Here is a 14,710-nt window from a genome sequence, read left to right as displayed (position 1 = left end):
TTACTCGCTCTCCTGGCGCCAGCAGAGCGTGAGCTGGGCGCTTCCCTCGCTGCTGTGTTTGGCGTCGGGCTGCTCGTGACGTCATGCGCGGTAGTGTCCCGCCGCTGACAACGTGAGCTGGCGTTCGTGACTGCATACAGGGGCAAAATGCTGCCGTGGTTTGACATCTAAGGGCAGAACTTTTTGGCTACTGACTCTTAAAAGGAAAAAAAAACCAACCCCCTTCCCCCCCCCACTTCCTATGGAGATGCAGATCTGTTTTAATAGTGCGGGGAATTTTATTTCTTTGTGCCCCACTGGAGAGGGAGGTAAATCTTGACTGCAGAAGTCCTGAAGCACTATAATCATACATCTTTTCTAACTTCTTGTGTTGCAGGTTGAAGCTTGCATTGCAGTCAGTGTGAAATTTGCTGTTGCGTAGCTATGTCTTAACCGAAGAGTTCTTCATTTTGATGTCCCCTTCTGAATGTGGTAGGATATAGCTAGGGAAATATTTGATCATGCATCATCTCCTGAGATAGGTAAACAGAATGCAATATATTTTAAGCTGTCTGGCTGTTTTGGGTTTTCTTGTGTTTTTTTAATGACATCACTAAAATAAGCTTGTTTACTGCATTTTGACTTTTGCAGAGAAAAAATAGTTCATCTTGTGCTGGCTTTGGTTTATGTGATGCTTAGATGCTAACTGATGGCTGGCTTCTCTGAGCAGTTTTATATTTAGGTGGTTTGTATGCGTTATGACCCTGCAGAATGTAAGACTGCATTTGTAGTGCATTGTATTCCACATTCCATTATTCACGTTGTTTTCCGAATAATGGCCACAGATGAAAATTTATAGCAATTTTACACTGTATTGCACTGGTATTTAAACTGTTTTGAAAATATGGGAAAACTTGCTGTCATGGAAGTGTAGTGTAAATAGTAGTGAAAACATTGTTGTAAATTCTTCATCACCTGCAATACTGAAAATGAAAGAGAAGTGTAGCTTTGTATCCTTTCCAGATGGGTGCAGAGTCTGTCAGCACAGGTACTGGTAACTGCAACTTAGGCATTAGGGGTGAGAGTTTGTATATGCAGCCTCCTGTTACTGCAGAGTAACTATGAAGCTGTAACCTGTGTTGACTGCGGTGCAAGACTGGGAACTTGAGTATCAGCTATTTATTTTATTTTAAATTGTAAGTTCAGTTGACTCATAGTTGTTTAAATGTAATGATTGACACATCATGCTATTCTTTGTGTCACATAACTGGATTGATCACAGCTGACCAGTTTTTTCCAAGCTATGAGTCAAGTGTTGTTTTTGGGGATGATCTTGAGGCCATACACAGTATTTTTAGGAGTCATGCAACTCCTAGTGTAAAGAAACTAGCCTGTACTGTCTCCTTAAAAGATGTTTGAGGCTGGAGTTGGTTGTGACTGCCATTTGTATAGTTCTGGATTAGAGATTAGAGAAATTTTACAAAGAATGATACTTTTAAATTTTTTGAAACAACTTTTTATAAAACCAAGGACCTGTGCATCTTAAAAGTTGTATCTGAAATGTGAAGGAAAGCATTTTACTGCAGAGTTAATGTAAACACTGTCTAAGAAAGTAAATCACACTCTTAAAAATTGTTCAGTGTTTCAAAATATTGATATATAGAAAGTGAATTTGTGGATTACATGCTATATAGACGATAACTGAAGCGTTAGGGGCAATACTGAAAACCTGCATGTTTTCTTTTTTTTTTTTTTTTTTTTTTAAAACAGCTACGCAGAAGGGATATTCTGGAAGAGTGAAGTTAGAAGATCTGTGTGATCAAGAGAAGCATAAACATGCTGTGCTGGGGAAATGCATCTTTTGGACAGCTTGGATTGGGTGGAATTGATGAAGAGATTGTTTTAGAACCCAGAAAAAGTGACTTTTTCTTAAATAAAAGAGTCAGAGATGTAGGATGTGGACTGAGACATACTGTTTTCGTCCTGGATGATGGGACTGTTTATACATGTGGATGCAATGATCTAGGACAACTAGGGCATGAAAAAGCCAGGAAAAGACCCGGTAAGTTTAGAAGTGGTGAATTGTGGAGAGTGTGTGTGGTTGTACATGTATTTTTTGTTCAGTTATGCTGTGTCAAACCCAAGACTGCCAGTGTTTGTGCACATGCTGAATTGTATACACAATAGTGCTTCCAAGAATGGGCATATTTTTAATTTGAAAAGTGTTCCTTTGCTTGAATTGCATCTTGTGGCAGTTGGAAACAAGTAGCTGTGAAACATGGCTGTCCCCCCCATATTTTTGCCTGACATGCATCTGCATGGTGTCGCTATTTTTTATTTCCGGCGTGGAATCACTTTACCTAAGACCATAGGAGACTCAGTGGCTGTTTTTAATCTCAGGAGGAGGTGACCTGCTTCGATACATGGATTAGCGTTGAGCTATATGTATGGATTTGGCTTACTGGAATATGGTAGAAATGAATGTTTGGCATACCATAGTTGAGAAACATGCTGTGGGTTTTTTTTCCTGGTCTAATATATGATGTAGAGCAGATCTGATTAAGCTATATTCTTATTTTTTTTTATTTTTTAAGAACTAAAAATAAAACTTTGATAAAAGACTTTTCAGCATATGCAGTGCTACAGGAAGTGGATTTGGAAAAGCCTGAAGGATGCAATGTAAAACTTCTTTGGGCTTTTTTCTTTCTATCTGTGTTACATGTGTGTTTCTGCTTCCTGCTAGTGCAGTTCTATAGTAGAAGAGGGTAAACATCTTTCAGGGACTGCAGAGGAGTGTGCACATGGGCTCCCTTCAGAGCTGTGCGTGTGAGTCTTATCTGTGTGCTACTGAGAGCTGTGGAACTGTGCTTCTGACAGTACTTACAGCATAACGTAAGCAAACTGAAAAAGGCTTAGTACGAGTTTATTCTAATCACTGCTATAACAGTTTTACAAGAGACTTGGCACAATAATTGATACAAATATTTCAGATGGAAATAAGGCATTAGGCAATACTTTAGTAGCTCTCTTATTCAGAGTTCTGGATTTGGTGCCAGATAAAGATTTTTTTTTTTGTGTAGTTGATATGTAACTTTTAAAACTAATTTGGACTTCTATTGGGAAACAGTAAATGGATATTAAAACCGATAAACTTTAATCCTGTGCAAACATCTGCTTCATGAACATGAATAGAAACTCAGCTTGTCAAACTTGCTCTGAATACTTGTTACCTGCTTTGAAAATGATGCTGAATTGTCTTTTAAATCTAAAAGTTACAACAAAAATATATTACTTTTAATTTTTGTTGTTTTTTTTTTCTTTTTTAAAACAGCATTGTATGAGCTTTCATATGCAATGGACAAACACCTACTATAAATCTTTTTTTAACGTGCTGAGACACAGCAGTCATGAGGGTTGTAATGTCCTCCCTGATTTTTCTTCTAGAGGTTACCAACAGAACTGTTGAATGTTGTAATGTGAAGTCAGTGTATTGGGATAACTTCAGTTGTGCAGTCTAGAGAGCCTCAGTGTCTTTACAAAGGGGTGGATGCCCTCTTTTGAATGTATTTCTGCTAACTGAAGATAATTTTGTTGCTGACTGCACAAAAAGGCACTATTTAGCTGTGCTTTCCCTCTTTCCTCCCCACAGGGCTCTTCTTGCCATAGGGATTGTGTGAATGTTCCTTAATCCATATTAGGCCAAGTCAGCCTGGGTAGTTTAGCAGCTGGTGAAGATAGCCCGAGCTAATCTGCATGCTGATGCCTGAACTGGAGAGTGCTTACATGACCTCTTCTACTGACAGAGCTGGGGAGGCCCTAGTGGGCTGAACTGGAGTGGTAACCTCTTTAATCAGACCAGCTCTTTAAAAAAAAAAAAAAAAAGAACTTCTGTCCGCTGCCTGGGTTACTTTATTTTGGAAACTGAGTGCCTGTCATGTTAGCTACTGTTCTGAAATTTATGAAGGCTCTGCTAGGCTGTGTTTACAGTGCATGTTACATTGATGATACACAGGCTTTTTCAGTGGTGTGCCATTCTTAGGCAGGACTAGAATTTATATGTTTGAAAACTGGGCATAAAAAGTCTGAGCAGGCTCTTATTTAAGGAGACTGTTGAAAATTCCTGCCCTAATGATAGGCCCTGATGATATTTCTTCACTTTACTGATGCTGCAGTGAAAACACTAGACTTCTGATCACAGATTGTAAGCACAAAAGCAAACCTTGAGTTTTCCCAAACATATTTAAAGATACTGATGCAGACTACTGGGAAAAATCACAGATATTTTAGTGTTTACTTTTCAGAGGTGTGCACTGTATATCTAGAAAAAATACTTTTTAGGATCTATTTCTACAGTATTTTGCATTATAAAGAGGACATTGTGTAGCTTATTGCAAAATCAGTAGCTTTAGTCTTTAATTTACCCTGCCTTGTTTTGTGGGCTTTTTTGTTAATAATGAATAGGTGAATTTAATTTGCTGTGATGGAATGTTTTCCTCTTACATAATGTCTACACATGTAGTCATTTGACAATAATCTATTTGACCTTAATGTTAATTGAGTTTCTGCACTCATTTTCAGATGTCAAGATTAGAAGGAACCATTACGATCGAGCTGCAGTTTTTGTGCACTTCTGTTTGTTGCTCCACATACAGTTGTTGTTTGGTTACTTTGGGGTGTTAAATTTTACTTACTTCTCCTAGAAAAGCATTCTTGTAAATTTAAATAAAGGGTGTTTTGACAGACTTCTGGGCTTACTTCTGTATCACTTCAATTGCTATCTTAGTACTGAGTATGACTGTTCTGAACAACACAAGCTTGTTAGTAGCTTTTTGGGTCTTTTTAACAATTTTTTTTTCTTTCTTTCTTAGAACATGTTGGTGCACTGGATGCCCAAAATATTGTAGCTGTATCGTGTGGAGAAGCCCACACTCTTGCATTAAATGACAAGGGTCAGGTATATGCTTGGGGGCTGGCTACTGATGGACAGCTTGGCTTACCGGGAACAGAGGAATGCATCAGAGTGCCCAGGTTAAAAATAATTAGTATATAAGTTGGGGGGTTTTTGGGGGGGTTTTGTTGCATTTTTTTTTTTTTTAAATTACTTAAATCGCATTGGTTAAGCTATTCTGGTGTTACACTTTCTAATGTGTGTTTTTAATTATATTTTAGCTATGGCACTTGCATGCTTTAGACAGTTTCCTTTCTCAAAAAGCCAGCTTATGTGAGAAGTGTGTTATGGGTTTGTTGGTTTTTGGTTTTTTGTTTGTTTGGTTTTTTAAAATAGTAATCTACTAAGAATGAGAGTTATGTTGGAAAAGTAGGATGGGTATTTTAAGAATGTAAATGGGGATTGATAACTGCCATTTAAGAGAAGTGAGAGAGGAGTAGAATGTTAAAATTTCAAAACCAGTTGTGGGAGTACATTTGAGGAAGGTACGTTTGCTATCTGATCTTTGTACTTCAGTTTTCACCCCGAGGTTTTTTAGCTGTGATCAAATAATATGCCTTCTAGTTATAAAAATGAATGCTAGCCAGATTCACTTGCTTGTTTGCAGAATGCTGTAAGCATTCCAGCTAGCTGAAATCCACATTTTTACTGCAATTAATGGGTTCACTGAAATCGGTGGAACTGTCTGTAGCAGTGAAGATTATATGTTTGCAAGCATGAGGTTTTCTTTTCTACTTTTCTTTTTTACATGGGTAAAAGATGTATGAAAGTAACAATTTCTTGGAACATTAATAACTTATAACTTTATTGTGGCTATCTATGACATAAATATGAAGGATACAAATAACTAATATAAAGGTTATTTATTTCCCTATCAAATTTAAAAGCCCACAAGCCTTTTAGAAACCCCTGTTGTTCTCATCAGAAGCTGAAAGTGTTCTAGATTTAATGTACATTTGTATGTATTTGCAACTTTATAATATTGTGCAATACTTAACAGTTCTGTAAACTGATGTTTTGACTGAAGTTAATGTTGATAGAGATGAAAAATTGAGTGTTAAAATTTTAAGAATGTAATTCAGTCTTTATATTTAATATTGATATGAAGAAGATTGTAAAACCTTTTTTCTTTCAGAAACTAGAAAGTAAGAATAATTTTCTTGTATCTAGTATTCATTTCCTCTGTTCAACTGTGTGACCTCTCCTTCCTAGCACATGAGCGTCCCTAATTCTTCATTATGGTCTTTTACTGACTTTATTAATTTGAAAATGAGACGGAACCTGTCCTTGAAAGTGTTAGAAAAGAAGCAGTTTTGACTTAACTTTGATTAAAAGCTGTTTAGTAAAGTCTTAAGATATTTAAATTAGTTTCATATATACTTTAGTGGAAAGGATTCACTTTTTGTTTATTACCCTTTGGCATGGCTTTATAGTTCATACCATGACCTAGTAGCATAATTCTTTCTCTGTTTTCTTTCTTAATAGAAATATTAAAAGCTTATCAGAGATCCAAATTGTTCAAGTTGCTTGTGGTTATTATCACTCACTAGCACTCTCAAAAGGTAAGCCAAATTCTTCTGAAGTTTTGCGTAATTTCTTACCAAGTAATTCTAATGGTTTCAACATTTTGTCTTTTTTAAAAAGGAAATGTTTTTTTAAAACATACTACCACTTAATACAGCTGGGATTTCAGGTTGGTAGGGAAACTGCAATTTAATGATGGAAGCTTGAATTTAAAGACTAAATGTTCAAACAAATATGTTGTTCTGCTTTATTTCTTATGCTTTTTAGGCTTTTATCATCTTACGGTCATGTAATTTCCTTTTCTGATTAATTTTTGTTTCTCTCTATTTTGGTTTTTTTTTTTTGGTCCAATTGCTTTTTCATCCTGCTAGCATGCCACTTTGTCACTAGTCTATTTTGATCTGTAACTTCAAGTTACTGAGGCTTGCAGGCAGTTACTTTGTTGCCTGCTTTTCTATTGCAAAGCCCCTGTTTTGTTGGTGCTTCTATAGTTAAAATGTAATATCATGTTACAACAGATCTTTTGAAAGGTTTAAACATCTGTCTTCAAAAGTTTGCTGGGGCTATGAGGAGGTACTTAGTTGACATCACTCGTAAAACTAGTGGATGTGTAGTTAGTATAGCTATCCAGAAATGAATATGAATTTAAATTTGCTGCTTGTTTATTTCCTCGTGACAAAGGTCATTTGTGGCCAACACTTCCATTTGGAAGAAGTGACTGCTGGACAGGATTAGTGGAAACTTGGAAGCTCAATACAGTCTGGCTGGAATTTTTGTTAAACTTGACATTTTTTCTTAACAATATGCAGTTAAAATATAAACTAAATAAGGAGAGGGATGTGTGTTAATTGTATGCTGTTTGTTTGGGCTTTTTTAATTTAAATGTAATAGTTTATACTGATTATATATGTGCCTTGATTTTGTACATGACTTTTTGTGGGCTCATACTGAGTGTTTTCTGTGCCATTATGTATTCCCAGGTGTCTTTACTATTATAACCTAGTAAGATTCCTTTGTTTTCAGGACAGGCAGATGGAGATTTAGAAATAACCCTTTGCCTGGGTTAAGATCAGCAGTAGAATGTGGGGAGTGTCAAAATTGTGCTGTTAAGCGTTCTGTTGGTCAAAGGTGCAAGTATGTAATAGGAGTTTTTAATTTTAAATTCACTCAGTGTTTTAAATAGAAGCTTCAAGTACAGCATCACTCTCCTATTGCCAGTTCATGGATTTGCAGCTCTGTTTCTGTTCTTTACATGCATTGTAGGGTGGGTTTTTGTGGTTTTTTTGTTTGTTTGTTTTCTGGATATAGGAGAACCTGCAGAAATACTTGCAATGAAGCAAGGTCAGTCACAGTTATGACCTTAAAAATAGCTGCAAACAAGGAGGAGAATCATATGAACTTACTTGAATCAGGCATTTTGAGAGGAGACTTTGTAGTGTTTTTAGATCTAGATATGGGATATTGGTCAGGTGAATTAGCTCATGATTATAAATGATGGGCATAGGATTTCTTTGGTGTTGGAAGATTTTTTTTTTTTTAATAAAAGTAGTGGTTTGGTTTTTGTTTTTTTTATGGTTGGTTTTAGTTTGGTTTTGTTGTTGTTTAAATAAATAAATAAAATCTGGGAGACCTGTACCCCATGGAATAGGTTTAATTGTTTTCTATCTTGATAAAACTATCATTGGAAAGATGGAGGTAGGAGAGACATAAGAAACATGACTGCTTGAAGGTAATGTTAATGTTTGAAACATACTGTATCAGCAAAAGCAAAATATCTTTGTGATTAGGTGTTGATCTTCGGGATAGTAAATACCTTGGCAAAACATTGGTTGTTCAGCAGAACATTTTTATTTTGGTGACAATTTTAACATAAATACTTCTGATTTGTGATTCTTCAAAATGTTTTTTTTCTTTATAAGGCATCAAATGACATTATAAACTTTTTGCTTCATTGATCATATGATTGATACAATATTTTAAAATTTAAAATGTCACTTAAATTGTATGTGAAAATTAAGTATGTTACCATATAAAAGCTTAAATGAACCTTGTGATAGGAAATTGGAAATTTTTGCATGCCCAGTATGCAACCTCAACAAGATCTCTGCATAAAAATATATACAGTAGTGGAACTCCCAGCAATGGAAGAGCATCTTGCTTAGTAATAACCAAACTCAACTTACCTAATTGTTGAAGCTGGAGTGTTAAGAGTAGTTTTGGGGATTTTGAATGTGATTTCAACACTTTTGGTCCTATTAAATACTTGAATGTCTGCAAATTACATGAGAATGCTTAGCTTTAAAAGTCAGTAATTTATATGCATTTACAAACTCAAACATATTTTAAGAGTAACTGTCTAACTTTTAGCTTTTCTTACAGTAAATAAACTTTATGTTATTAAACTATATTGACTGTACTTCTTGTTTATTTTTTTTCCCCTTCAAACAGGAAGTGAAGTGTTTTCCTGGGGACAAAATAAATATGGCCAGCTGGGCTTAGGTTATGAGTATAAAAAACAAAACTCACCACAAATGATTAAGTCTCTGCTGGGAATCCCTTTTGCGCAGATTGCAGCAGGAGGAGCTCATAGTTTTGTTCTAACTCTTTCTGGAGCCATTTTTGGTTGGGGACGCAACAAATTTGGGCAGCTGGGTCTTAATGATGATAATGGTAAGTAAACATTACTTCAGTAACATTTCATGCTAAAGATCTTGGTGTGTGAATCTAAAGACAGCAGTATTGCTAGGAGAGGAGCAGACAGAACAAACCTTTGTTGAATACTGTTGGAGAGTGATGATGTCATGTGGGTTTACACCAGGAAGATACAGAGTTTTTTCCCTCAGCTGTTTTGCAGTGAAAGTTCTGACAGTGTTTTGTTGGCATTCTAGCCTGCTTGACTTGTTTTCTTTCCTTGTTCTAGATTTTTATGTGACTTAACTTTCTGAATGGGATTGAATTAAGATATGATGAAGTAGTTACAGTTTTAACTGAATTTTAGATAGATGAAATTGTTTGACAAAACCAGTAATCTATCAAAACTATTTGGTTGTTCTTAGTAGAAACATTTAAGGCATCTTCATTGTTTTACTGCCATGTGGGTATCTGCCTTTCTCAGGCCACTTTTGGTAATCATTCACTATTTTCAGCTAAACATTTCCAAAATTTCTTCTGCTAGGGTGTTGGTATTCATTAATGATTTTAAGCAAGTAGTTAGGCTAGGCAAAAAAAAATGTTTCTTTGTTAGTTGTATTATGCTACGTGCACACTATCCGCGCACAGGGCTCCAAGATGGGAGAGTACTCTGTCGGGTTCCTGCAATACACAGTTTAGTCTAGAATAATCTATAGCTAGTTTCATTAATTCAGATTTTCTCACTGGTTCATTGTTCTCAACACCATTTAAAACAAGAAAAATGTGTTGTAGTTAAAATGTGTATCTAAATTAACACTTTAATTCTGGTCACACTCATGTAGTAAAATTACACATACTTTTAAGAAATCAAATTTTCATGGGAGACTTCAGCTGCTTCTACATATTCTTTGAAATATGTATGACCCCAGTTTTCTGTGTAGCATCGCTTCTCAGTAAAATCTCTTTTTTATGTCTTGACAGGGCTTCTTCCAGGCATCTTAACATACCTGACAAATTTGAAGACATTAGCATTAACACTTTCAAAAAATTGCCTTTGTGCAGCTGGATGACAAAGTTGATTTTTTTTTTTTTTTTTTCTGTTGGAAGTTAGTTGTGCTTCCTATAATTACTCAGTGTTCCATTCTACTGTACATTTAGTAATATTGAACTATAACCAACTGATACCAACTTACAGGAACAGTTTAAAAATAAAAGTAAACAACTCAAAACAGCTGTCATACATTTTTCTTTTCTCCTGGCCAATGATGGGTCTAATGTACTGTTCCATATTTCATGATTTCTTTATTGACATATGATGAAAATTAAACTATTTGCTCTGAAGCATTTCAGTATAGTAGTGCCTGTGTTTTTCTGTAATAACACTTGTGTCTCAAAGATGCATAAACTCAGTCACAATGATTGCATTAGGCTAACAAATTTAAAGTGCTTGTTTGACTGGAACCAAATTAGAATCAATGAGCAAAACGATTTGTTTTCTGATTTTTATTTTAAAAATAAGTGATCTACTGCTGTATTAAAACTTTCAGACAGGTATGTTCCTACGCTGCTGAAGTCACTGAGAACTCAGAAGGTTGTTCATCTATGTTGTGGAGAAGATCATACTGCTGCCCTTACAAAGGTACAATGTTTAAAGATATGTTTATGCTTTGTTTTTTTTTTTTTTTTATGTTTTCAGGAAAATGCTACCTGAATTGAAAATAATAAAGAAAATTTATTGCATAAAATTTCTTCAAAGTTTATTGGATGAAATTGAGGAATCACTGGAAGAATGGTTGAATATTTGCAAAAACTTACCAAACGCAGGAGATCTTTCAGTAGTTATAATTTTTTGTCAGATTTGAGGAAGCTGAGCATAGAAAATACAGTATTTTTTTATGACAGTGTATATTGCATTATTAAAATGATGCAGATACTGAAATTTTACATTAGTGTATCCTGAAGAGATTAGCTGTTTTCTGACTGTAATGTTTCTAGCATTGCTGTTATCACTGATCAGATCAAGTTAATTCTGAATTTAAATTAAATGCTGGTGGATTGGGGTGTGTGGTTGTTCAGACTTTTCTTAGTGAATTGCTGTTTGCTCTTGTGGTGGGTTGACATTGTCTGGATCCAGGTGACCACCAAAGCTGCTCTATTGCTCCCCCTCCTCAGCTGGACAGGGGAAAGAAACTACAACGAAAGGCTTGTGAGTTGAGATAAGGTCAGGGAGATCACTCACCAGTTACTGTTGTGAGCAAAATAGACTTTACTTGGAGAAATTAATTTAATTTATTGCCAGTCAAAAGTCAGAGTAGGATAATGAGGAATAAAAACAAATCTTAAAACAGCTTCCTCCCACCCCTCCCTTCTTCCTGAGCTCAACTTATCTCCTGACTCATCTACCTCTTCCCCGCCCATGTGGAGCAGGGCAATGGGGATCAGGTATTGTGGGCAGCTCATAAGGTGTTGTCTCTGGCACTCCTTCCTCTTCACTCTCTTCCCTTGCTTCAGCATGAGATCCCTCCCATGGGAGACAGTCCTCCATGAACTTCTTCAACGTGAGTCCTTCCCACGGGCTGTGGTTCTTCCTGAACTGCTCCAGCCTGGGTCCTTTCCCTAGGGTGCAGTCCTTCAGGAGCAAATTGCTCCAGTGCGGGTCCCCCACGGGGTCACAAGGCCTGCCAGCAAACCTGCTCCAGCGTGGGCTCCTCTCTCCATGGGCCATAGGTCCTGACAGGAACTTGCTCCATTGTGGGCTTCCCACAGGGTCACAGCCTCCTTCAGGCATCCACTTGCTCTGGTGTGGGGTCCTTCATGGGCTGCAGGTGGACATCTGCTCCACCATGGACCTCCATGGGCTGCAGGCAGGTGGATCTCTGCTCCACCGTTAACCTCCATGGGCTGCGGGGGGACAGCCTGCCTCACCATGGTCTTCACCACAGGCTGTAGGGGAATCTCTGCCCCAAGCTCAGAGCACTTTCTCCCACTCCTTCTTCACTGACCTTAGTGTCTGCAGGGTTGTTTCTCATGTTATCACTCCTCTCTTCTGTCTGCTGTTGTGAGCAGCTATTTACATACGATTGGCAAACCAATAGAAGAAATTGAAGATGTACAGAATCCACTAGTAAATATTGTAGTGTGAGGTTCTATGAAAAGCTGGTCATTTATTTTGAGGACAGTTTGCAGAAAAATTATGTATTCTGTGTCAGTACTGCATGTTCGTACAGTGATCTAGGAATTGATTAAAATAGAGAGCTGAAACGTGTCAGATCTGCTTTATAGGTGACTGTTGACCAAATGCATCATTTGGAGTCTTATTTTTAACTTTTTAAGGTTATATGGAAACTTTGAGGAGCAACATAGAATGTATAATGCTAGTGCTCTTTCTTATACTCATTTTAGCATCAAGTGATGAGAATTACTTTTGTTTTGTGGTGGGTAGAACAATACATCCACATCTTTAAATGATTGACTCTGTAGTTTTCTTTCCATGTTTTGATAGTTGTATTAGACTTCAGCATTTAGGTATCTATCAGTACTGTTTTGACATCTCCTGTTATTCATCACTCTGAATAAAACATATCTGTTTATAAACAGAATATTTTAAGCTTACTGCTAATAGCAGTAGAAAACAATTCTGGCCAATCAAGATTTGTGCAATGACTAAATATCCATTTCATGTCTGAATCTGAATTCATAATTGCATTGTGGAAGGCATTAGAATTTTGAAAGTAATTATTTTTGATGTTTTATTTCTGAAGAATAAAAATATGTGTTAATTGACTTTTGGAAAATGTGTGGGGTTTTTTAATGCTTTAGTTTGAATTTTTATACTGCAACAAGTGAAAAGTTGTTTTGAAGAATATGATCTGCCTAAATGTGGTCATACTTCTGTTGTTTATACACACTCAGTTTTCTACAGTGAAAGGAAAAGACTGTTCACAAACAATTGCTTTTTGTCCTAAAATATTCTCTGACTTTGACTGGAGGAAAAAAAAAGTGGCAATTTTGCAATCCTGAAGTTGATATCGAGGTATTATGTGAGGTTAGAGAAATACAGAATGTAAAGAAGCTGACAATCTGTAACTTGCATTCTAAATGTTTTTCCCTTTTTAATGTGTAGAAGTTAACATCAAACTTGCTTTAAAGCTGATGGATACGATGAATATATTGAATTTACTGTAAATTTTTCTACACATTATTTATGTCACCCATTTGTATAACTCCATTTTTCCCTTGCATGATAGGCAGAACAAGGAGGCTTGTTTTATCTCTCTTGTAGACAATACTGTGTATATGTGCGAGCATTCTTCCAGTCCTTCTGAAATTCAGGAAAACCTGTCACTATTTGTTGTCCTGATTCAGTGAATGAGGCTGTTGGTTTTTGTCAGCAGAGGCTGCCATTTTAATGATGATTCCCAGCAAAGGTCCAGTCAGATGCAGAGTAGAATTGAAAGAAACAGCTTTACAATTTCAAAGCATTTGAAAATGGAAAGTTACAAAGTTGTTGTAAGGTAAGTTGTATAACTTCTGAAAATGTTTCTGATTTAACATTCTTTCATTAAAGTTTTTGGTTAATTTATTGATTAAATTAATCAAAAACACTTTTAAAAGTGACCTGCCTTACAACAATGTTGAAATTTTCTGGCTTCTTATGCTTTCAAATAATTAAGCTGTCTATTTTGGTCATACTCTGCATCATCTGCCTGAGAAGGGCAGCTTCCTATTTAGTAATTACTTTAAACTTTATATTCAGAATTTAAAAGCCAAAGTATACTTTTCTTAATAGTGTGAGTTTATACTCTGCTGTAGTTCATCAAGAAAACTGGAAAAGAGGAAGAATTAGAATTAGTATCTATTAATGACAGAAATTAATGGCAGGACTATTGTATGATAATGTGGAAATTACGAGAACACATTTAACATGTAACATTTGATAGCTGTGCCACATTCTCATAACTGCAATTAACTTGTGGATCCTTCTGTGTCTTGGGGCCCTCTTGTGCATGTATATTTTCTCTCCCCACAATTCCAAAATCATTCTGTTGTTTCTTGTTCTGAGATATACTATAATTGTAATGCAAATAATTTATTTGTTTAGGAAGGTGGGGTGTTTACATTTGGAGCTGGAGGCTATGGTCAGTTGGGTCATAACTCTACCAGCCATGAGATAAACCCAAGGAAAGTTTTTGAACTTATGGGAAGTGTTGTGACACAAATAACTTGTGGCAGGTAAGGTCTATTCTGTGCTAGCAGTATGAATCTTAAATAATGTGTTTTGTATAAAATTTAATATATATTGCAATATGAAGTGGCTTTTTTCTTACCCTTTGTGGATAGGGAAGACAAGATTGTCTCTAACAAAAGATTGAGAGACCTCACTGGGATTCTATAACATTCAATAGAATAACTAAAGGAAGTTATACCGTTTGAGAGGCTCTGATTTTTCTAAACCAAAAGTGTGAATAACCAGTGTGAAGTATTGTTTATTGTTGTCACTTTATCATTTTCTGTTAAAGAACAAGTGTGTTTGGGGAGGTACATGAGCATCGCTGAGAATAAGTGTAAAATTTGGAATCGTAACTTGTTTTGTGAAATACCCGTGACACTGTACGGCACTTCAGTTTC

General features: G+C 36.1%; 1 protein-coding gene across 1 annotated transcript; it reads left to right on the top strand.

Annotated features, from left to right (window-relative positions):
• Positions 1-1,815: 1,815 nt before the first annotated feature.
• LOC104521222 (probable E3 ubiquitin-protein ligase HERC4) lies at positions 1,816-14,318 on the top strand. The gene is made up of 6 exons (XM_010163152.1): positions 1,816-2,041; positions 4,848-5,007; positions 6,413-6,489; positions 8,900-9,121; positions 10,630-10,721; positions 14,184-14,318. Exons 1-6 carry the CDS (start codon positions 1,816-1,818, stop codon positions 14,316-14,318), a joined length of 912 nt encoding a protein of 303 aa, XP_010161454.1.
• Positions 14,319-14,710: the final 392 nt, after the last annotated feature.

Source organism: Antrostomus carolinensis, unplaced genomic scaffold, assembly GCF_000700745.2.
Source record: "Antrostomus carolinensis isolate BGI_N321 unplaced genomic scaffold, ASM70074v2 scaffold22762, whole genome shotgun sequence".
NCBI lineage: Eukaryota > Metazoa > Chordata > Aves > Caprimulgiformes > Caprimulgidae > Antrostomus > Antrostomus carolinensis.
The sequence above is the reverse complement of the archived record's forward strand: the minus strand, read 5'-3'. Positions and strand labels throughout refer to the sequence as shown.

Bases quoted from the DNA above. Each gene is read 5' to 3' on its own strand.
- LOC104521222 (XM_010163152.1), top strand. From the start codon at position 1,816: ATGCTGTGCTGGGGAAATGCATCTTTTGGACAGCTTGGATTGGGTGGA. The intron at 2,042-4,847 runs GTAAGTTTAGAA...TTTCTTTCTTAG, and splicing joins AAAAGCCAGGAAAAGACCCG to AACATGTTGGTGCACTGGAT. The intron at 10,722-14,183 runs GTACAATGTTTA...TTATTTGTTTAG, and splicing joins ATACTGCTGCCCTTACAAAG to GAAGGTGGGGTGTTTACATT.